Source organism: Rhinatrema bivittatum, chromosome 6, assembly GCF_901001135.1.
Source record: "Rhinatrema bivittatum chromosome 6, aRhiBiv1.1, whole genome shotgun sequence".
Classification (NCBI taxonomy): domain Eukaryota; kingdom Metazoa; phylum Chordata; class Amphibia; order Gymnophiona; family Rhinatrematidae; genus Rhinatrema; species Rhinatrema bivittatum.
In genome coordinates this window covers 196,064,878-196,090,704 of record NC_042620.1, presented here as the reverse complement: position 1 = coordinate 196,090,704, position 25,827 = coordinate 196,064,878, and the positions used below count along the sequence as shown (strand labels likewise).

Below are 25,827 nucleotides of genomic sequence, written 5' to 3'. Positions count from 1 at the left end.
ATGGCGTTGGGGTGGGTGCATGGAAGAGGAGCCCCATCTTCTCCATCCTGGCCTTGCGACCCTTAGGTGTCATTAAGGCACATTTGGTGCAAGTCAGGACATCATGCTCACTACCCAAACATAAAACACAAACCCTATGGGGGTCAGTGATGGACATAGTCCGGGTACAATCCGGACATCGACGGAACCCCGTCGCCATGGCTTAAGGCCAAATTTAGGCGCGGGCTCAGTAAGTTCCCACAGGCCTCAAGGGCCAAAATCGACGGCCGCCGATTAAAAAAGGGAAAAAACTTACCGGTTTCCGCGAAAGTGACAAAAATTTGTCGAAGGGAGACCCCTGAGGGGCAAATTTTCTTCGGATAGAAAAATACCGAATTCCTGTCAGGAACGTGGTAAGAGAGCTCCTTTCACCGCGTGGCAACTGCTGCGCGGAAAAAAGAAGACTGAAGGGAGACCCCTGCTGGCTGCAGGGTCAGTGCCTTGCTGGGCATGCCCAGTAGGGGCCAGTCAAAGTTCTGTTTAAACTTTGACAGAAGTTTTCCGTGGTGGGCTCCATCCTCGATGTCACCCATTTGTGAGGACAACCATCCTGCTTGTCCTGTGAGAATCAGCACTAGCCAAATAAACAGCTGGATGAGTCAGGTAGGAAAAAATACTGGCCTAAAGTTACCCAGGTTAAGTTTACTTGGGTAAATTTAGCAGAAACTCTGGGTAAAGTTACCTGAGTAACTATCCTGCTCCCTGGCTTAATTAGGTTATATATCTTTAGTAATCAAAATATAACAATATAACAGACATTGAAATACAGGGATCTAAATCAGACCTTATACATAAATAAATTCTCAGCAACTAGCAGCATCATATATATAGACAATAAAGCCAATTGCGATCCCTTTATTCTTATTTTGAATTTATTCATCTACCCTCTCTTTCTACCACATAGAACGTGAGTTGAAGATTAAATAGATTCTGGATGCCTGTACTCTGGTACATCCAGAATCCAAGAACCACATAAGAAACATAAGTAATAGCCATACTGAGTCAGACCAAGGGTCCATCAAGCCCAGCATCCTGTTTCCAATGGTGGCCAATCCAGGCCATAAGAACCTGGCAAGTACCCAAAAACTAAGATGATCCTATGCTACTGATGCTAGTAATACCAGTGGCTATTTTCTAAGTCAACTTGAATAATAGCAGGTAATGGACTTCTCCAAGAACTTCTCCAAACCTTTTTTAAACCCAGCTACACTAACTGTACTAACTACATCCCCTGGCAACAAATTCCAGGGTTTGTGCGTTGAGTGAAAAATAATTTTCTCTGATTAGCTTTAAACGTGCTACATGCTAACTTCATGGAGTACCCCCTAGTCCTTCTATTATCTGAAAGAGTAAATAACCGATTAACACTTACCCATTCTAGAACTCATGATTTTAAAGACCTCTATCATATCCCCCCCTCAGCCGTCTCTTCTCCAAGATGAACAGCCCTAACCTCTTCAGCCTTTTCTCATAGAGGAGCTGTTCCATCCAATTTATCATTTTGGTAGCCCTTCTCTGTACCTTCTCCATCGCAATTATATCTTTTCTGAGATGCGGTGACCAGATTTGTACACAGTATTCAAAGTGCGGTCTCACCATGGAGCGATACAGAGGCATTATGACATTTTCCGTTTTATTAACCATTCCCTTCCTAATAATTCCTAACATTCTGTTTGCTTTTTTGACTGCCGCAGCACACTGAGCCGACGATTCCAATGTATTATCCACTATGACAACTAGATCTCTTTCCTGAGTGGTACCTTTATTTATAAAGAAGTTAGAAACTCCATCCCCCCCCCCCCAAATGCTCCCCCATAACCATTTCCCCTATTTTAGATTTTAAATTGAGGGTATTACTATGAATCCTAAAATGAATTGGCTAAAGGGTCCTTCAAACCATCTTACAGAGTATTTAGGATCAAACGCCGAGCTCGTCCAGGTAAACTCTGGATATATTTATTCCATACCGCCAAAAAGCATGTCCAAAAAAAGAAATTAATAAGGGAGGCCAAGGAATCCATGGACATCATCTCATGCAAGGAATTTCTCCACTGCCAATAAGAGGCGAAGTTGCTTCCCACCATACTATTAGGATAGCTTTTTTTCCCCCCCAATACAAACGCCTTCTTAGCAAAACCTTGATCCCCAATTTTTGCAATATAACTGGGCAGACCTGCTTCAAACAATACTAACTCCATGTTAAGAGGGATAGTACAATTCAAAATCTCCCCCACATAATGTAATAACTTTCTCCAAAATAATATCTTGGGACAGGACTAAAACGTATGAGTAAGAGTTCCTCTTCCCGAGTGACACTTTATACAAACCTCTGTATCTGCTACACCAGATTTAATGGCCAAAGCTTGTGATTATATATGCTTGCTGAAAAAATTTGAATTGTAACTTTCACAAATACATATTTCCTGAAATAGTCTTCAGATTCTTAAAACAATGTTAAAGTGTTTTTGGATAGGGAAAATTTACAGTCCCCAAACCACTTTTCCCATCTATCCATAGTTCCAGATCCAATTTACATATTTATGTAGCCGAGACAAAGAGAACTTATCATGCTCTATATGGAAAAAAAAAAATCATCAATCATCATGATCTTGGTCTCACCAAGATTCTCTCTGCAAAGTTGATGTATAATGATTTAACTGTAGATAAGACAAGATCAACAACTCTTATCCCAAACTTGTCTTTTAAAACAGGGAAAAACAACATAATACCATGCCCATCAAGTACATGAATTGGGTAATCCCCTGCCTTTTCCAATAAGTGAAAATTTTTTTATTGGGTTCCTGAAGCAAAATAGCTATTACCTTTTATAGATAACATTGGGGAACAATTTTTTGAAAGTTTCATCGAACCCAGTAAATTCTGCCAGGTCCATCATAAAGGAGTAAGTAAGATTTTGTTCAAGGATGCTGAGGACAGCTTATCCGAAGCCACATATATCTAAGATACAAGAGAGCTGTTAAAACCTTCTCACTCTCAATACAAACATATTTTGAGGTATTATATAACCAATTCCACACAATCCTCAACAAGCTGGCCAAATTATATATCCCCATATCTGGAAGTCCCAAGCCACCCTGTGACCACTCCTTTTTTAATTTAGCAAATGAAACTCTACGTTTGTTTTTTTTTTTACCCTTCCATAGAAATGTCAGTGACAATTTGTCCAAACTAGTAATATCCTTCTGCAATATTCTAATGGGTAAAGTCTGAAGTGTATACAACCATTTTGGAAACAAAATCATTTTGAATAGATTGACACAACCAGTTAAAGAAAGAGGTAATTGTTGCCAAGGGAGCAATTTCTCTCTAGTGATGGACAGAAGAGGAGAAATATTTAACAAATATAATTTCCCTAAGTCTAAATAAGCCCTAAATATTTAAAGGAGCCAGGTGCCCATTGTAGCTGAAAATCCCCCACTCAGTTTTTTTGATGAGTCAGGATATGACGATACCTCAGATTTTTCTCTGTTAATCCGAAGACCCGAGAACGCTCCATATTCTTCAAAAAGGAGTAAAAGTCTTGAGTGTGACGTTTCCGGCTGACAAAAAAAAAATACTAAAATATCATCCGCAAAGCCGGCATATTTGAAAATCCCTGAACCAATAGGTACCCCTTTTATGTTTTCACCTTGAATGGAGTTCAGTATCGGTTCTAAAGTTAAAAGAAACAGTGGTGACAAAGAGCATCCTTGTCTGGTGCCTCTATATATGGGAAAGGTATCAGAATATTCACCATTAGCAGAAGCACTCACCACAGGTCTGTTATAACAAAACCACTTTCTGAAATAGCCTCTCTAATTTTAGATGTTCCAGTAAGCAAAATATGGCTATTCTACCCTATCGAACGCTTTCTCAGTGTCAAAGCTGACAACCATAAAAGGGGTTCTGCTATTTTGACATTTAGCAATTGCAGTTAGAACCTTCTGATATTGATTACAGCATACAATTGTCTCACAAATCCCACTTATCCCTGCTCAATAAAATTGGGTAAAAAATACCACTCTGTCTGCCATTATCTTAGCAATCAATTTTTGATCAACGTTCAGCAATGAGAATGGGTTATATGAAAATGCCAAGGCCAGGTTTTTTCTTGGTTTTGGAATAACTGGAATCACTGTCTATTAACATTCACTGGGAATTCATCATTATCTATCAGCTCGGCACAGGTCCTATGAAGTACAGGCGTCACCTGCTCAGCCAAGATTTTATAAAACTCCACATTAAAGCAGTCAGGGCCTGGAGATTTCAATATATTTGCCATCTGAATTTCCACTAAAATTTCTTCAGTACTGATTGGACGATTTAGCTTAGCTAATCTGGTGATATCAAAGCCTTCAGATGTGTACAGTTTTTTATATATTTAATATAGCCAGATTAGAGTTAACTATATTGCCTGATGTATCTTTTAAAGCGGATATAAAATAAGGGCCTGAAGCGGACTTAACAAGCCTTGCTAGCAGTTTACCAGCCTTATTAGTGTGCTGATACAGCTTATATTTATAACAGAGAACATTATTCTTGGCTCCTTGGTGTAAAAGCATATGCAACGCTACTTGCACTGAGATAAACTTCTTTGTGGGCCTTAGTATTTTCAGCAATCAGTTTTCTTTTTTGATAACAATTTCTCTTCTAAATCTAATATCCGCCTATCCATATCTTTTTCTCTTTTTACTATAAAGGAAATATCACCTCTTTAAATGGCTTTGGCTGTCTGCCAGAACACCGGATCATCAGAATGTAAAGCCTTATGCTCCACATTTTCTGCCCATTTTGTTTGTAAATAGTCTTGAAAATGGGAATCAGTGGCCAAATAAAGGAAACTTCCAGAAAATCCCATGAGGCTTTTCACCAGCTTCCAGTAAGCTCACCCATATGGGAGTATGGTCTGAAATTTTTATCTCGTCAATCCCAGTATTCTCCACTCTAGACAGGGCACTCCTGGATGTTAACAAATAATCTAATCTGGAAAATGTGGCATGTGCCCTAGATAGGTGAGTATAACCTTTCTGCAGCGGTGGAGAGTTCTCCAGATATCAATAAGGTGTAATTCCGAGTTTAAATATGAAATGCCCTTTCCTCTTGAAGCCCTTTCATTTAAAGTTGGATAAAACTTAGCAAGCACGGAGTCTTGTACCAAATTAAAGTCTCCTCCTAATATTAAACAATCTTCTAAACTAGGATCAAACAGGCGTACTAAATTTGTAAAAAAGAATGGTCATACTTGTTCAGGGCATATACACTGCATAAAACTGCTTCCGGATTAATTCTTCCAATTAAATCACATACCATCCTCGTGGATCTCTAATTTCTTTTTTGACTACTAATAGTAAATTTTTATGAATAAGAATTGCCACCCCTGCAGAACTAGCATTAGCTGAGGAGAATTTCACGTCTCCCATCCACCATCTATGAAGCTTATGTTCAAGGTCATTCAAATGTTTTTCTTGTAAAAAAAAAAAAAAAAAATTAAGTCCGCTGGCATTTTTTTCAGAACTGGAAGAATTTTTGTTCTCTTTATGGGAATATGGGAGCAAAAACTGCTTCTTAGGAATTAAAACAAGGAAGTCTCCCCAGCTAAGACTCCCGCCCTTATGAACTAGTTCACAATAATCGCCATGATCAAAAATTGCCTCCAAAAGCCCATAGTAACCCCTCTAAAGTACATTGATGTATGTAACCTCCCTTCCTCTTCCTTGACCCCCCCCCATCCCCATGAGCAATCAAGATCGATCACGATTCAGCACACTAGATCCCCCCCGACTCTCCACCTCCAGCATACTGGTAAATATCAAACTTTGAAGACCCATATCCCTCTGAAAAAAAAAAAAAAAAGGAAAAAATGTATAGCAGCAAAGATATAATCCACACATGGAACCTGTAGTAACCCATAAAGTAAGAAGTATATCAACAGAACTCTAAGACATTAAGTGTTTGGAAACCAAAAGCAAATTTCTGCACTCCCGGTACAGAGGAAATAAGGAAATCCTCAAAGTTTCCAGTATTCCAGGTATCCAACACATTATGGCATCCCATATTTTTCTATATAAATGTAGAAATCCTCTTGTGTTCCCTGTCATTTTTTCACTTGCTTTATTTTATTTTCTATTTACTAATCTACATTAAAACAAAAATTCCTGTCTGACAACTTTTTATAAAAGTTCTCTTCAGCCTACCCCCCACCAGCTTATCTAACCCAAAGGGGCAGGAGCCATCCTCAGTCACTTCTGCCCCACCAATGCCATACTTTAAAACGGTGCTAGCTTTAAATCAGTCAACACCATTCTGAAGTACAGCAGCTGTTCTTTTGGATCAGGTAAGCTAGAGGGAGGAGAGATGTGTTTGAGATGGGGGACTGGTTTTGACTACTACCACATGGCTAGCAAGAATGCACAAGGTCCCTTAGTGCATGCTATTTGCAAATAGTACAAACAAAATGCATGTAGCCTGCACTAAATGCTCAAGTACACTAAACCCCCCCCCAAAACATTTTAAATGACAAAACAAACAAAATAAAACTTCACCCCCGCCCCAAAAAAAAAACACCACATTTCAGCATGCACACACCTATTCAGTACTACTCAACAGTAGAGTCATGCTCAGAAATTGCAGATTTCTCAGACTTCAACTCTAATAGTCGAGGACTTGTTCAAGGATGGGTCAAGCCTAGGTACAGCAGATGCCAATGGCACAGGTTTAGTTGTAACTTTGCGTCAAAAAATGAGGAGGAGATGGTCATTAGGCTACTTACACCAGAAAGTGGTTGGCAGCAGCATGGAGAATGCATGTAGAGCAGTCCACTAGAGATGGACTGCTCAACGAGCCTGATGTATGTTACTCAGCATGTTTTGAGGTGTTTATTAAATGCCTCTGACTGGTCTATATCTGAATCATTACTAGAAATTTATTTTAAAAGTGTATAATCCGCTTTAGAGCAAGTTCAAAGCAGTTTATATAGTTACAATCATAAAAATGAACATTTAAACAAAACCACTAACATACTAGCTATTACACATAAAGGTTCTTTCCCTGCAAGTAGTGATGTTTAGGGTAGCCCTTGTAAGGGACTGTACATAATTGCAAGTGCTTCAAAACATGGGCAACCTCAACCACATCAGAATCTTGGAGCTGTGCACCCACAGTTCTGATGTCTCCTCTCTAGACTGTGCTTGCCTGCTCCAACTTACAAGCAAAATCTTTCAAACCTTTATGAAGATCAGCAAGTGCAGGCTTTACTCGCAACTCCCAGGCCTGTCCTTGGGTCCAGCGTGTCTGAGTACCGAAGTTGCATATCTGGAGTTTTTGACCTGCGCCCAGCACACAATGTGATGATCCCTCAGGGACATCTTCCGCAAAAACTTCAAGCGTCTCTTGAAGCCACTAATTTGTTGTTTCTTTGATATGGTGATTGCAATCAACAAATTAGAATTAAAGAACATTTTCACAGGAAAGATGCCTTACAGCTGGGCTGCTGGGACTGAACATGTATACTGAAGGGGTCTAACTATTTTTCAGCATGGTGAGCTGTGGTGCCAAAAAAACAAAAAACAAATCCCCCCAACAACTTGAAAAAGCCAAAATATTCCAACTAGGATGCTATTTAGAAAGAAGGAAAAGCTTAGCTGAAATGATATGAGCATTAGATAAAATTTTACAGGCAAAAAATAGCTGCAGAAATGGTGTAGGGGAAAAAAAATCCTCTTCCAATGACAAAATTAAAAACTGAGCAGCTGTGGGTCCGATATTAGGTTGGAAACTTAAAAAGCTCTGGAAAGATTCTCCATACTAGCACAACATTTATTTATTTATACAAACTTCTATTCCACTGATCCGCAAATCTCAGCGGAGTACAAAAAGAGAGCTCCAGGGTGGTCTGGGAAACTATAAACTGGTGAACCTGACTTCAGTGCTGGGAAAAATCGTAGAAACTATTCTTAAGAATGTCACAGAACATATAACTAGACATGGTTTTAATGGATACAAAATGCAAATTACCAAACAAAAATAGGGCTACTTATATCAAAAGCAAAAATGAAATATACCAAACATCAAGAGCATTCAAAGCTAATTCAAAGCACAGTGTCACAAGCATTTATCAGATGAGGACTTTTTACAACACCGTGCTCAGGTTACTATACTTCATTCACCTTCTAGCACTCATGGGTCATTTTTAATCATTTGTCCTAATGTCCACTCTTAACTGTTTTAGTATTTTTACATTGATTGCATATGAAAGGTGGAAAAATTACTTCCCTGTATGACTAAAGATAAACTATGCCTGGCGAGATATCACATTCTATATGCGCTCCAGCAGGTGTCAACCTTCATTATTCCACAATCTGTTTTATTTTACATTTCTGAAATGGTGATGCTCATTTTGGCACAGCGTTTTGAAAAAACACACATGCGATACATCAATCTCAACTGTCTCAACAAGTTTTCAAAATGCAAATACTGTCAATATTCAGACAAACATTCACCTTTTTCTTACACTATGCAAGCCACTTTTAAACTTTCCAAGAGATGCATAAAAATAAGGGAGCAGATTTGTAACCACTATTTTTAGAAAACCCAAATGAAAGGAACAAATTGCTAATGTATCAGTTTCCATCCAGTGCGCTTCAAAGAGAACCTCCCAGAAGGAAAATCCTTTAGATTGAGAAGAGTGTGTTCCGACACTGAAGAATACAAGGAACAATCTAGGACAATGGCACTACGTTTTCTCTCATGAGGATACCCAGCTGCATGCATTAAAAAGGCCCATCGATGGGCACTATATGCAAATCTGTCTCTTCTGATGACACCTGGAACAAGAGAAACATCGGATCAAACGTGTGTGCAGACACACTACTCTCTCACTGAAAATTTGTTCCAGCATTAGGAAACACTGGAATATTATTGCATTACATTCAGCACTTGTTCATCACCAAGATTTGCCTTCTCTAAGAGGCAGAATATTAGAGAGCAAGTCACATTCCTCTATGGATCCTTCACAAGATTTGTTACAAGAACAAGAAGAGGATAATGCAATTTGTCAGGGAAGTGCTTTATGCACTTTAAGAGATCAGCACTAGCAAGTAACCAAATACTTGGATTTATATGTTGATTTTAAACGGATTTAGCAGTCCTCCTGATTACATGTCTGTATGGCTTATATTATAAATCGGAAGCCGATCCAGTTAGCTGTGTAGCAGTAAACGAAGCGAAGATCGGTGTATAAACCAAAGCCCTTTATTGAAATTTGCCCGACTCTGGCTGAGTTTCGCTCTTTGTTCGAGAGCTGCCTCCGGGGAAATTAATTGAAGCAGGACTAATCACGCGCCTGCAGGACTGCGGCCGCAATGTTTGTGAGTCCACTATTGCATAGGATAATTTCACCTGTTCTTTAAAACATGTGGTAAAGACATGTATGACCAATTTTGAAGACAACTTCATTCAAATTATATCTTCAAAGCACTGAAGAGATATTGAAACTGCAGTGTGTATTGTAGTCAGTCTGGCCGCAAAGAGCGAAACTCGGCCAGAGTTGGGCAAATTTCAATAAAGGGCTTTTGTTTATACACTGATCTTCGCTTCGTTTACTGCTATATGACTTACATTATAATCGGATGCTCAGAACAAGACTTATGGAACACAAAAGTTGCCTCAAGACTAGCAAACTAGAGGTTCCCTAGGTTAATCATTTGTGGAAAAGGGACATGGTTTCCAACAAATAAAATGGGCAATTTTAGACTATACGTACCCTCTTTGGCTTGGAGGAGACAGGGTGGCTTATTAAATAAAAAGAACAAGAATGGATATTTTACATGGACTCAGTATGACCAAATGGACTCAAAACAGAAGTGGAATGGCACCTAGTGTTCTAATTTTTATTTTATGTACTAGAGATTAAGACTTTACCAATACAAAGTATGCATCTGTTGTAGCCAATCACATAAAGCCATGTCAGCAGAAAAATAGCGGTGTTATAAACTGTCAAAATGTGGGTGAAACAAGGTTTACTGGATATAGGATTTTGTTGCAGATGATTGCATCAAGCTATGCCAGTTGAAAAACAAAATAAATGATTTGCCGGGGTCGAATTCCAGTCATCAAAACAGATGTATCACTCTAGGCCACAGTCTACCCATGTCAGCAATACATCAGCTGATTGCCACAGACTGCATTCACCATGGTGGCAATGAAGACAGTTTACGGATATACTCGCATCTCTTGGAAAACTTAGAAGTGGCTTCCATAGTAAAAAATAAAATAGGTGAATGTATTGTCTTAAGAGGCTTTGAATATTGACAATATTTGCATTTTGGAAACTATCAAGACAATTGAGATTGATGTATCCCATGTGTGTTTTACAGAACGCTGTGCTGAAATGAGCATAGTCATTTCAGAAATGTAAAGTAAAATAAACCAACGGTGGAATAATTAAGGTTGGCCCCTGATGGAGTGCATACAAAATGTGATATCATTACAGGCATTATTGTTTATCTTCAATCATATATGGAAGTAATTTTTCCACTTTTTATATGCAATTTTAAAATACAAAAAAAAAAAAAGTTAAAGGGCAGACATTAAGGCAGATGATTAAAAATAACCCATGAGTGCTAGAAGATGAATGGAATTAATAACCTGAGCACAGGCGTAATGAAGGTCCTCATCTGATAAATGCTTAACTGTGATAGTGTGCGACATTTAAAACAATTAGTCTTAAATGCTCTTTATGTTTAATGGATACACAGCCAGTACGGATTTACTAAAGGGGAAGTCTTCCCTCACGCGAGCACCACCGGGCCTACCACTGGGACTGGCCACCCCGCTTCATCTCCAGACTGCAGAAGCCTCCGCCCACCACCGGTGACGTCACTGACACGCGACGAGGGAGCCCTTTAAAAAGCACGCCAGTGAGCCGTAGGCTTCGCGTGCCAAAGGAGCACAATTATGGGGCAGGCCCCTTAATGCGCCCCTTTGTGCTGCACCAAGAACACCACCACCAAACTGCTCCCAGAGCATCAGAGAAACTTCACCAAGAAACGACCAGAGGCCTTCCTCCACCACCGACTGGGAAGCAGACGCCGAGGACCGCCCCAAACGACGTTGGAGGAAGCGCCAAATGAGCAACTGAATCAATCCTCATTCCAGGCGCCGGGTGTCTGCCTCCTTCACTGCCCTCACCTACCACAGCCGGGTCCATCCTCGACCACCCACCAACATTCCACTCTCGCACCCAAACAGAAAGCAAAACAAGCTACATCCCCAATCATGGATCCATCTTACAACATCCCAATCATCCCCCCCGACAGGAACAATGCAAAAAAAACCAAAACAAAAAAAAACCCAACCCCATCAGACCACGTTTCCTGACCGTAATACCAACCCACACCAACCCACTCATCACAGCTCTAACTGTCCTTACACTGACCCTAATCAATGCACAATCAAACGCAAAAAAAAAAATACCATTAATACACACGACCTATTACTAGATAACCACCCCGATCTTCTCTGTATCACTAAAACATGGCTCTAAAGCTCCAACACAGTCCTTCTCAATCAACTACTCAAAAAAACCTACAACATTCTCCCTTCCCAGACCCAAAAAGAAAGGAGGCGGTCTGCTTTTCATAGCCTCAAAGAAACTCAAATTCAAAAACTACCCCATCAGCCTTCCTCTCCCCCTCAAAATAGGTCTCTTCAAAGTAAAGAATCTCCAAATCCTCCTCATCTATGTACCACCAGGACTCCTGAAGCACAACCTATCCCTACTAATAGAAACCATTGCAAACAATCTCAACATGGACATCCCTGCAATAGTACTGGGAGACTTCAATATACTCATGGACAAGACACCTCATTGACTCCATGACTGCAATCGGCTTCAAACAAATAATAAAAACTCACACCCACAAAGCAGGACACACACTAGACCTCATCTTCACCAATACAAAAATCCCAAACACACCACCAACAGCAACCGCAATCCCATGGTCAGACCACAAACTAATCCAAACCAAGTTACACCTCAAAAACCACATCCTCGAACCAAATAAGCTCAATAAATTCATCGAAATCAATAAATCATGCAATACTACCAGATGCCCTGAAAGCCCTAAACACAACTGACACAAACGCCGCCATAGACTCATGGTTCAATATCAACAAAGAAGTCGCTAAGATCAAATGCCCACTCATCAGAAAAGAACTTAAAACCATCATCCAAACAAAAAACACCATGGTACACCCCTGAACTTAAGAATATCAAACACCTATTAAGACAAGCTGAAAAGAAATGGAAATGAAACCCCACTCCCCAGCTGAAAGACCGTTACAGGACCATACTTTATATATACAAAACTAATATTGACAAAGCCAAATGCGACTTCTATGCTCTAAAAATACATAACTACCAATTCAACCCCAGAATCATTTTTACATATGTCAATAACCTCACACAACGAGTTCAAAACTCACCCAGAAATGCCAATCAGGCAAACAACTGCGACGAACTAGCCCAATTCTTTAACAAAATACTAAATCTAATCGCAAAAAACCCCAACGCAAACCATGAAATCACAACAAACGTGCACACTTTGCCTCAATTTCAGTTGACGCAACGTTTTCAATCATACAAAACAGGAATCCAGCTGCACATCTCATTGATCCCATCCCCATAAAATTCTTTAAGCAAATACCTAACTATATAGCCAAACCAATAGCAAACATAGTCAACCTATCACTTGATCAAGGCATATTCCCAGATAATCTGAAATGCGCCATCATCAAGCCGATCCTCAAAAAGCCTCAACCCGACAAATCCGATCCAACAAATTTCAGGCCAATCTCGAATCTACCCTTCATCGCCAAGATCCTCGAAAAAACTGAATCGCCAACTCTCCGAATACCTGGACACCCACAATATTCTATTTTCTAGACAGCACGGCTTCAGATCCTCCCTCAGCACCGAAACTCTACTTTCCCTCTCAGACACAATCCTAAGAGGCCTGGACAGCAACTCCTCTTATCTACTTGTCCTCCTTGACATCTCCACGGCATTTGACACCGTCAACCACAAAACTCTACTACTCAGACTAAGAGAAATCGGCCTACATAGCACGACTATTAGTTGGTTCAATTCATTCCTATCCAACAGGTCCTACAAAGTCAAATGCAATGATACCAAATCCAAGCAGATTCCCCTTCCTCATGGTGTTCCGCAAGGCTCCTCCCTCTCATCCACTCTGTTTAACATCTACATGACCCCCCTATGTAAGATCCTAAACGAAATAGGACTGTTACACTATGTATACTCCCATGTTCAAATGCTACTCCCAATTAAAACACTCAATTGAACACACCCTAAACCTATGGAACTCCCATCTAGCTACAATAAAACACCTCCTCTCCCAACTATCCCTCACGCTAAACCATAACAAAACAGAAATCCTGTACATATCTAACAAACCCACCCCACCTCCCTTTACTGAGCCCAACACAATTCAACCAAAAAACCAAACACTTGCCTCAGTAAAAAGCCTAGGCATCATCCTCGATAACCAACTAAACTTCAAAAAACATTAACATTTTAAGAGATGGATTTCACAAACTTCAGATCCTAAGAAAAATCAAACCACTTCTATACCCACAAGACCTTCGAACAGTCCTACAAGCCCTGTTTTCTAAACTCTACTATTGTAACTCTCTATTACTGGGTCTCCCAGCATCCACCCTCAAACCTATTCAATTACTACAAAACGCCACTGCCAGAGCTCTCACAAATAGAAGCAGATCAGACCACATCACACCCATCCTCAAACAATTACACTGGCTGCCCATTCCAGAGAATCCATTACAAAGCTCTAACCACCATGCATAAAATTCTCCACAACGACAAATCCAACTGGCTGACTACCCCCCTATGCCTCCATACTCCCCAAAGGAACCTTTGCTCCTCAAACACCAGACTCCTACAAACACCGACCCGAAAGCGACACACAGATCATCAAGAGAACGTACACTATCACTGCCGGCCCCCCCCCCTATGGAATAAACTCCCAGCAGAACTAAGAACAGATTCGTCAACCCAATCTCAAGAAAAACTTTAAAACCTGGCTCTTCCGCAAAGCCTTTCCAGAAATAACGTAACATAACCTAACCTAAATCACAACATACCCCTGCTAACTAAGGAAAGTTTCACCGCTATCTCCCTAGTTACTACCCACCCCATGTTACTCCCCCCTCACTCCAGTCGAACTACTCTTCAACAATACTTTTTACACCTATAAACTACTATACTACTACCTGCTCAATGAAACCCATGAACACCCGCTCCATCTTAGTTCCCTGCAAGCCCATTAATATACAATATACATACCTATTATGTATCTAATCTTCTCGACTTTCTACTTAACCGTTCAGTTATAGTTGTTCTCCTGTAACATGTAATATCTACAACCTATGATTTTATTTGTTTCAGTTATAGATGTTCTCCTGTTACATGTAATATTTACACCTTTGATTATTGTTTAACTATCCATATGCTATAGATGTTTCTTGTAACTAACAAAAGGAAACAGTTGTTTTCCTGCACCTCTCAGGTCTCTGTAAACCGATGTGATATGTAAAATTGAATACCGGTATATAAAAAAACAAATGTGCTAAACATTTTTGAAGGGGTTAATAAACTTGTGAGTAAAGGTGAACCATTAGATATAGTGTATTTGGATTTTCAGAAGGTGTCTGACAAAGTCCCTCATGTGCAGCTTCTAGGAATAAAGTCATAGGAGGGGAGTCTATGTCCTTTTGTGGATTGCAAACTGGTTAAAAGACAGGAAACTGAGTAGGATTAAAACGACCGTTTTCTCAGTGGAAAAAGGTAAACAGTGGAGTGCCTCGGGGATCTGTACTTGGACTGGTGCTTTTTAATATACTGTATTTTGCGCTCCATAAAACGCCCCTGACCATAAGACGCACCTAGAATTTAGAGGAGAAAAAGAAAAAAAAATTCTGTCCCCATGACGGGCTCTATACGGAGCTCCCCCTGGAGCAAATGTAGAGTCTCTTTCTCTCGCGCGCCATCCCCCTCCTCCTCTCAACTCAGCCCAATCAGTATGGTGGTGCAGGTCAAATGCATGAAACATTTTATCATAATATATATAGTATATTACCCTAATTATTTTCTAATATATCTAAACAAATGAGAAGGAAATGGCCTCTACTAACTTTGATGCCATGTATCGTCTTCTGCCGGCAAAGCTTCAGCTCCCTGCCAGTCTGCTGTTCCTGGGGTGCATCTTACTGCGAAGCTTGGCGTGGCGCAGGTAAAACATCATCTGTTTGAACCGCGTGTGCTAAGGAAGCCCCTCCAGTTTAAACGGCTCCCTGCCGTCTGCTGTTCCTGGGATGCCGCGGCACTTGATTAATAGCAGCACACGCGGTTCAAACAGCTCATGTTTGACCTGCGCCATACTGATTGGGCTGAGTTGGGAGGAGGAGGAGGAGAAAGGACGGCGCGCGAGAGGGAGACACGCTACATTCGCTCCATAAGAGAGACAGACATTTTCCGCCCAATTTTGGGGGGAAAAAAGTGCATCTTATGGAGCGAAAAATATGGTATTTATAAATGGATCTGGAAAGGGATACAAAGAGTGAGGTGATATAATTTGCAGACACAAAATCATTCAGAGTAGTTAAATCACAAATGGATTGTGATAAATTGCAGGAGCACCTTGTGAGACTGGAAATCCAAATGGCAGATGAAATTTATTTAATGTGAACCACTGCAAGGCGATGCATATAGGGAAAAATAACCCATGCTGTAATTACACAGTGTTAGGTTCCATATTAGGAGTTACCACCCAGAAAGAGATCTAGGCGTCATAGTGAATAATACATTAAACTCATCAGCTCAGTGTGGCAAAGTGGTCAAAAAATCAAAACTAGGAAGAGAATAAAATGGAGAATGTCATAATGCCTCTGTACTGCTCCATGGTGCAACCGCACCTAGAGTACTTTGTGAATTCTGGTTGCTGCATCTCAAAAAAGATAACTGTACTGGAGAAAGTACAGAGAAGGGCGACCAAAATGATAAAGGAGATATAATGGCTCTCCTATGAGGAAAGGCTAGAGAGATTAGGGCTGTTCAGCTTGGAGAAGAGATAGCTGAGGGGAGGATATGATAGAAGTCTAAGATCATGAAAGGACTTGAATGGGTAAATGTGAATCTGTTATTTACTCTTTCAGATAATACAAAGACTAGAGGCACTCAAAATTAGCAAGTAGCACAATTAAAATAAGTCTGAGAAAATTCTTTTCACTCAATATATAATTAAGCTCTGGAATTCATTGCCAGAGGATGTGGTTAAGGCAGTTAGTGTAGCTGGGTTTAAAAATGGTTTGGATAAGTTCCTGGAGGAGAAGTTCATAAACTGCTATTAATCAAGTTGACTTAGGGAATAGCCACTGCTTATTACCGGCTTTAGTAGCATGGGATCTATTTAATGTTTGGGTACTTGCCAGATACTTGTAACCTGGATTGGCCACTTTTGGAAACAGGATGCTCGGCTTGATGAACTCTTGGTCTGTCTCAGTATGGCAATTTCTTATGTTCCATTAAGGAGCAAAAGCTACCGGAAACATGAAACGTAGGATGCAAAATGAATCAAAACAAGTCAGGAAAGGCCATGGTAAACAAATAAGAAATTAGCAGCCCATGTGTATGGCCGTGTAGTACCTGCTCAGACAGAGACACCCTGACTCCATACTCCCATCCACCACTGTGTGATCTTGAACAAGTCACTTAAGCTCCCCATGCATAGTCTGCACACTCTTCAGTGCAAGCACATTTTTAACCATGTGAAATACTTAAATGCACTAAAATAATAATTAAGGGTCTCATCGCAAAGCAGTTTAAGCTAGTCCTACTTGTACTTATACATCAGATAAGCAGACCTGAACATAGAAACATAGGTAGAAAAGGACAGATCATCCATCCAGTCTGCCCAGCAAGCTTCCCATGGTAGTATCTGCTGCGCCATTCCAGTCACCCCCATGTATCAGTCAGTCTATTTTGCTTCACATGCTTTGCTAATGAACTTGGCCGTAGAACCACATCCTTCTCTCTCCAATCCTTTGCAACTACTTCCAATTCTAAAGCAGCATTGAAAAGTTCAGCCAGCAGAACTGCCAGAACTTCAAGTTTCCTTAATACTGTTTGTAAGGTCCATGGGGAGTCTTTAACCCTTGGCGGCGAGTCTGAAGCTCTAGAAGAGCTACCTAATTAGTGGGAACAGAGAGAGCAGCAAATACTGTTGGCCTTTAAGTATTTGTGGGTGGAATTATGACAAAGCTGGTTGTCATTGGTTAGCAGGTAGATCCACCCTGCCTGCGCAGCTACATTTAAGTTGTAGCCAGCAGGGGGTGCCCTACTGGCACATCATCTTTTAGTTGTAGAGGACAAAGTCTGAGCTGGGTAATGCTATATACACAGGGCTATGCTGGTCTTCCCCTTTGCCTATCTGGTAAGAAAATCCACTTTACTGGATTATCTTGTTTGCCCTGAACATTTGTTACTTCCATTAAACCTTGCTGAAAAGTATGCCTGTTTGATGTATCACGTCCAGCCCCAATCACTTTATCTACTTTTAGTTTAGCTACTCTTCACAAATACAGTCTTCTGAAAATTGTTTTGAGGATTACCTAACTTCCAATCCTATTTGTGTCTGTTTTTGTGATTTTACTCCTGGTCCTTCCTCTGTTAATAGAATGTGTTGACCAATTCTTTTTCCTCTTCAGCCTCTAAATATTCGCACCCTTCTCCTCAGAGTCTTACAATGCCACTTTTGAACATTCTCTTGTCAGTAACTGTCTTGATCCATTTTTATCATACTTGCTGTTTTTTTTCTTCCATTTGCACCTTTGCTCTCCTCACTTTTCATGGCTTTTCTTAGCTTTTCCAGATATTGTTGCTAGTCTTCCTTTTTCTGCAATCTCTTGTAGTTTATGTATGCTAACCTTTTTTCTTCCTTATTTTATCAGCTATTTCTTTAGATATCTATAGCAGCTTCTCTTTCTTCTATTTACTTTCCTACCAAAAAGGTTAGTTGCCCTTATATCTCCTTGTAGTTTTGTCCACTCTTGGTCTACTTCTCCTAGATTTTCCCATCTAGCTAATGACTTTTTTTTCTTTTTCTAAAGTAACTCCCTAGTCTTCATTAATAGATTGTAGGCTGTAATAACTATATCCTAGTCATGGGTGTTGATCTCTGACTGCCTCAAGATCTAGGACCATTTCCCATACTATGAGCATTAGTGTAACATACCTTTAAAGATGTGCCCTTTTTCTCACTTCTCTATAAGCGTTTAAAGATTTACTTACCAGAGCACAACTACATGCCTTAGAACTTTGTTCACCCATCCCTGATGATCAAAGTTTAAAGCCCTCCTCAGTGGGTTTCACAATACTGAGGATAACATTTTTCAAAGAAAATAGTGTATTTGTGATATGATAGATGGCAATAACCCAGATCACCTATTGTGAACAGCATCCAATAAAGAGGACTTCTTGTGAGACGTACAAAAAAAAAAATAAATATATATACCAGACTTCTAAAACAGCCAGGTATTGCAAAAAATTATGAATTAAAAAAGAGTTATAGGAAGTATTCAAGAGTTTTTTTCAGAATTAAATATTCAGATTCTTATATGTTCTAATTTGTAATTCTTCTACATTTGCTATATGAAGAGCAGAAAATGAAGCAGAAATTTACCATACTGAAGTGACCTTGTAAACTCATCCGTGAAGCCAAAGCTGTATTCTTCCTGCTCTTACCACAGAGGCCATCACATTGCCCGACACTTTCATGGGATGGAAAAGCCTAAATTAGCCTATTCCCAACAGCAACTGGGAGGGTAAAACATTTTTCTCACTAGAAAATTGAGCTGGTAGACCCAGGTGTTATGCAAGAGGCACACGCATGAAGATCACGTGTCAGACTTCCACAAAAGACTTAGTATTGGAGACACCATATAAAAAAAAAATAGAGGAAATTAAAAGGACTAAACTGCTCCTGCACAGGCATGTCCCCCCCACTGACATTTCATTTGCTTTTATAGAACAAGTATTATGTTGCACATAGGAGGAATAAATATAACTAAATTTGTCTATAAGCCCTATTAGAATGGAAGAATAAATAACTTACCTGTAGCAAGGCATCATGCACACAAACCTGCTTCTGACCTTTATGCCAAAGAGCTTTGTGGGGTGCATCTGAGAGGATTACAGCAGCCATCATCGTTAAGTATTTGCCTTGGCTCTTATGCTGGACTACGTTTGTGGGAACAGACACGCAAACCCTGCACTTACATGTCCTCGACTGTAATGTCCTTTAAGATCTGGCAATAGTCCACGTTCCATACGGCCTGATCATCCCATGCTTTTGAAGCCAGCAGTATAGCTCCCAGAACAATCCTCTTCCAGTTACTGGGACAGATGTCAATCTCAGCATAGGTCAGAAGTCTTTCCAGGTAAACCTAACGAGACAAGCAGCCCCTTTAGATCTTAATCCACATTCCAAATTCTACATACGCTGCAAAAGCAGGGGTAGGGAGGAAGGTTATCAGATATTTAACCATTAATGAGCAGCGTTTGTTCTTTCTCCAAATACTCTACAAGTAAAAAGAAAGCAAAGCTATGTGTCATAATCCAGACAGAAATTGGTTCATGTAAAGTGTACGTTGTGGTCCTCTGTGACAACTCTCGTAGGTACAAACAATAAGATGACAGCTGTCATAGCAGCTCCCAGGGGAGTATGGGAACTTTTTTTTTTTTTTTTTTTTTTTAAAGCTACCCAGAAAAGGTAAGATTCTTAAATTATGCAGGGTATTACATGTGAATCTTTTCACAGTAAGCTATTAGGTTCACATTTAACATTTCAGCACAAAAAAAGAGCCATCTAAATACTTTGTATTAAATTATTAATCTGGTTCAGTGTAGCTTTGTCTCTCCTCAAGTGCTATAATGTTATGTCAGGGTACTGCTGGTCTTACTGGGCTGTTCTTATCTAAGAACAGAGTTCACCGCAGACTACATTGCTTTTAGCAGTTTGCATAGCATATAAACTACTTTTAACATTAACAGTTCTAACAATCCTCATCTGGATCAATCTTGGTAAAGTACTAAATATCAAGTGGTAAAAAGGTCTTGGCAGAAGATATAGGTGCCAAAACTATTAAAACGGCAGGCAATTTTTTTGGTTAGAAATCAGCACATTTTAGAGTCATGGCATCTATTACTGGTAAATGTGATGCTGTATCACTGTATCCATGTCACATATACTTCCTAAGGGAGTGCATATTATTCTGTACACACAAGAGCCCTTTAGACTGCAGGCCCTTGAGGAAGCAGGGGTTGAGGGCTACATCTGACACTATATGAAATGGTTCTGGTAGCTTTTATTCAGATTAAAAGTGTTTGCTTTCTGTGTTGTAGTAATCAATTTAAAAACCGTAGGAGAGCCATGGATCAAGGTTTGGAGATGGACTTAGTATTGTGGCATCTAATCACTGAACAATTTTTTTTTTTTTTTACTTTCAAAAGATATCACATCATTCTCTCCTTGGATTGCAATGAAACTTCCATATTAAGTTTGCATTTGTGTTCAGAAAAATGTTTTCCCCCTAAAATCAAACTATGGCCCGAAAGCCAGATGCAGCCCTTGGCTGAATTTCATCTGGTCTCAGACACCAATGGCAGAAAAAGCTTGAGCTGGCCTGCCGCAGTGATGAAAAGAGCAGCTTGATCTGGCCTGTAGTGGTGACAAAGGCAGGAGCGCATTCTACCATTACGCCAGCTCAGATAACTGAAGTCAGAAGCGCAAGTGACAGCATGTCAGGGCAGCACAGGCAGGGCATGCCTGTGAAAGGCTACCACTGATAAGACTGCGGTATGCATTGCTGGAATTAGTGCTGCTTGTACAGGTGGAGCCTACTTGGGCAGCAGATGGGGGAAGAGAAGCTGCTGCACAGCCATAAGGAGTTTTTAAGCAGCTGTGGAGAGTGGTGCAGGTCATGGAGAGGAAGGCACTGATAGTATAGAGCCATGAATTCTATGAGGCTACCAGGGAAAATCAGGTAAAGATGGTGGTTCCTGGAGCTTCTACCTGCACCACCATCTCTTCAGAGGTGTGGGAGAGGGGCACTGACATTGTCCCCTCAGAATATAGGCTTTAGATGGGTAGAGTACAGAACTCATTATGACAACTCACATCTAATTTGAGTCTCTCACCTTGGAGAAGTGTTTCCAGAGAGGGTTATTTTGCTCATACCATGAATCTGGCATGTTGTAAGAGGGGAATGAGAGGAGGAGAAAAATGGAGAAAGGATGGAAGGAAGCAAAGAGGAAGCAAGAGTTCATGCGGGGGGGGGGGGGGGGGGGGGGGGGAATTGATAGAGAAAGCATGCACCACACACACAAATGCCCCATCCCATCTCTCTCTACATCCTCCATGCCCCCTTTCTCAGGCAGGCAAATATTAGGGAATAGGGGGAGGCTAGGTTTCTGGAAGTATGGTAGGATTGACATCTTTGAAGAAATCTAGACTAGACAATATCTGCTGCACCCCTACACTCTTGAAAACCCTTCCCTCTGCTTCCCCCCTTCCTCAACATTTCAAATCACCCCAAGGGACTTTCTCCCTCCCTTCTTCTCCCTGGCTCAGTATACAGAGGAGAACCAGGCCTCCCCCAGCCTGCTCTGTGCTGTGAAATTTCCTGTGTTTGGGGACCCTTGCCCTAGCTGTTTGTGAGAGCTACAGAAGGTAGTGGGTTGGTAATCTCACAAAGCAGTCTCTTGGTTTTAAAGCACTTAACACACAACTTAGCAAGAAGTAATATTTGGCCAACATCTTTGCAGTTCCAAAGCTGTTGCTACTTGGTTCCTGAAGTCACCTAGTGGCTGAATTAACAGTTAACACCTTACTGCATCACTAGGGACTCTTGAGCACCCATAACAATCATAGGATAGAAAACCACAATTTTTTTTCTAAAGTAAAATGTGTTAGCAAGGAGAGTTACAAAATATTACATAAAAATCAAGGTTAATGTTATTTCATTTTCTTTTGCCTCTGCTGGATCTACACTGGTATCCAGACATCTTAAGCTATAGACCTCCAAAATCAGGGTAATCACTGTGCTGAGGAATGCAACTGCAACACATCTATTTATATAAATTAAAAATATTTCCTTTTTTTTTTTTTTTTTTAAAAGATTACTGAATGCCAATATTCAATCCAGCAAAAGTTAAGTTCCCTAATAATGTCACTTATGACACACGTCATCTTATTTCAGAATAGACAGAATATCCCTGGGACCTCTTACAGCTCAATCTTTTTAACATATTACTGCTCTGTTTTTCTCATTGCTTATCAATATATAAATCCAAACTAGTAGCAGTATTTTAAATTTTTGACTCATGTCTAGAGCACACATAGCTCAAAAGATTAAAAAAAGCAGGAATAGACAACAGAACATTACTGTTTTGATGGGTTTACATTGTGTCCTTTATGCCAATAAACAAGGAGGTTCTCCATATTAGTTGAATTCTATATTGGAGAGCTCAATAAAAGCCTGTAAACAAACTATTTTCATACGGACTAAACACACATGCTGCTACTAGCTACTCTAAAACAGTTGCAGTCTGGATCATCAGTGACTCTTGTAATGAACCTATGACACCTAGTGGCTGCACACACGAAGAGCTGCAGACAGCATATAATATTCATAGAGCTGCGAGAAGTCATGCTCATATTTTTCAGTACTGTCTCATGCAAGTGATTTGGAAGTGAGAATTAAGACAAAATGCGTGTCAAAGTTGCAGTAAAACCACTTAAAAAAAAAAAAAAAGGAATTATACAATGGAAAAGTCCAGGATAATTCTAGAAACAGGTACTATCGTAAATGGAAGATGTTTGTTGATAACTTGCTCCTGAAAGGCCTATCCTAATGCATTTCTTTTATTATTTTTCTGAGAACAGTAATATTAATAGAAAATGAAGGTGGTTCAACTGATTTAAGTCTCAGTAAATCAGGTCAATCAGAACAATACCATTCCTCTGAAGAAAAGGCAATGTTAAAAAGCCATTTTCAAAGATAAAACAGTACTTTTAAAAAAAAAATGCCACTCTTTATGCAGGTAAAAGTATAAGCACAGGATCTGTGTGCAGATATTTTACCCGCAGTATGAAGAGGTGTTCTTGTGAGCAGGGGTTGGACTTATATGCATACTTTTGCATTTTCAAAAATAAGCGCATAATTCTCCCCCCCCCCCCTAGAAGTGCAGTTGCTTACATAACAGATATTCTCCAAGGACATCAGTCATCATATATGGGTGACATCAGATGGAGCCCAGCACAGAAGTTTGACTTCAAGGCTTCTAGAAGCGTTGAGCATACCCCACTGGTACGCGCAGCCCTGACCAACCCTCCACAACCCATGTGGGCCCTTCAGGCCACAATAATGCTAATGACTTGGAGAAACCAACCCCAGGGGGGAGGCAGGAGGTGGACTGAATCCTGCTGTCTTCTGAGAACACCTGTTACAAGTAAGCAATTCTACTTTCTTCAAGGACATGTAGGAGGGCAATCCACACGTGGGGAATCCCAAGCTACAAACTAGCCCAAACAAAAAAGGGGAAAATAACCAAGGAAAAACACCAATGCACAAAAACTTTGATGACAATGGTCATTTTATATATTCTATCCTCCCACCCTTTTTTTTTTGTAGGGCAGCCTGAAACCAAACAACAGGATAGACTTGGCATGAAACTGGGTTCTACACTTCAAAGAGGCTCCACAGGACAGACTGGCAAAAACCTACTATTGTGTTTGGAGTCCCTGTCCAAGCAATAGTGCAATGTCCATATTCAGAGAGAACTCTGCATTGCAGCCTTAAAGAACCTCTACATGGAGGACAATTTTTGGTGGGTTACCACTGCCACCATGGCTCTGACTCTATAAGCCTTGACATGCTCACCAGATTTAGACCTGACTAGGAACAACAGTAAGACATGCAATCTGCTAGCCAGTTAGAAAGAGTAGGCTTCGCAATGGCAATTCCAGGTTTGTTGGTGCTAAATGAAAACAAAACAAAACAAAAAAGATGGGTGGACTTTCAAAGGGCTTCAGTCCACTTCAGATAAAAGACCAAAGCTCTCTTGCAATTCAGACTACACAACATCCATTCACCTTTGAGGACATGTGGCCTGTGAAAAAATGATGGAAGGACGATTGACTGATTAAGATGGAAGTCCAACATTACCTTAAGCAGGAACTTATGACATGAGCAGAACCATCTTATTGCTGAAAAATATAGTATAAGGTGGACAAGTCACTAGAGCCTGGTGCACACAGACTGTGCTGAAGTGACCACATCAATAGATACTAGAGTTCACATGAGTTAAGAGGCTCAAAGGGGAATTTCATCAGCTGGGTCACTACTACAATGAAGGCACATGACACAAGAGAGGCTTCAATTGATGCAACTCTCGTATGAAACTGGCAACTAAAGGCTGTACAGAGATGGATTTACCTTCCAAAATTTGAAAATAAGCACCAATTGTACTGAGAAGAATCCAAAGTTGTTTTCAAAACCAGACCAGGAGTATAGAAGTTATTCATGTAGTTTTTGTGAGCAACAAGAAAAAAAATCTAGGGCAGGGTTGCCAACTCTGGTCCTTGAGAGCCACAAACAGGCCTTGTTTTCATGATATCCACCACAAATATGTATGAGATAGATTTGCATACAATGGAGGCAGTGCATGCCAATCGCTCATGCATATTTATTGCCAAGAGGCTCATCAACCTCAATACCATGCTGACATGCTGCTTATTTTTATCCTCTCCTCTCAGGATTTAAACATTGCAATCCTTTCTTGCAGAGAAATGCCTTTTGCCCAAAGATAGAAATATTTCCTTGGTGCCGCACTCTGGTACCTATTAGTTCAGGAGGGTGGGATTGGAGCAACAGTAGAGATGGTCTGAAGCATTACACAGTGGCCCTCTTTCTGAGCCACTGCTTCCCTCCAACGGAACTCACTCTTGTGTGTGGCACGTCAGCGACCCTTTTCTGGGCATCCTACCGCAAGTCTAAGACCCACAGCCATGCAAGTCTGTGAATACAAATACCCACTGCAGAGACTGCTCATTCATGCTGGCACATGAGCTGGTAGGAGGTTATGCTACTAGGAAAAACAAATTTCCTCTCAAGACAGCCAAGGACAGGCAAACCCTACCCAGGGGTATTGAATGCCTTCTCAAAAGTGGATTTGGCTGCTACTTATTGGCGTGGTAGCTGCTGCCCCCAGCCAGATCTCCTAAATGATTTCACAAATGCACACTGCCAAGATACCCCCTGGAAAAAATAGATGAACTGAAGATTGTTGAGAATCTTAGCGCTTGACTCTCTTGTGCAACTCAAATTGAATGTGTCCACCATTCTCTTCACAAGTTGGCAAAGGATCAGACCACCTTCTTCCTTCTCATGAAGGAGAGGAGTCTGAGGGGAGACCTATAGACTTCCTCTTGATCAGAGACCTCCAGGAATATCCTGACCCAATGGATATATGTCAGCCATGTGGAATGGGATCTCACCCGACTAGCAGACAAGGCCTTGGGGAGGATAGCCTTTGTCGGGGCCTAGATCCCAATGAACTTCTGCACATTGGTGAAGCTTCCTACTGGTGTGCTGGAGATTGGCATTGGTGGCACTTGATGTCTATTTTTCTAC

At 40.5% G+C, this 25,827-nt stretch overlaps 1 protein-coding gene across 2 annotated transcripts in view; it reads right to left on the bottom strand.

The window, feature by feature from the left end:
- Nucleotides 1-25,827, bottom strand: part of CCNYL1 (cyclin Y like 1) — a 261,805-nt gene that overhangs the window by 43,036 nt on the left and 192,942 nt on the right. For both annotated transcript variants that reach the window (XM_029606368.1, XM_029606367.1), the window contains one exon: nt 19,412-19,578. In XM_029606368.1, coding sequence (XP_029462228.1) covers nt 19,412-19,578 — 167 coding nt within the window. The remainder of the gene's footprint in view (nt 1-19,411; nt 19,579-25,827) is intronic.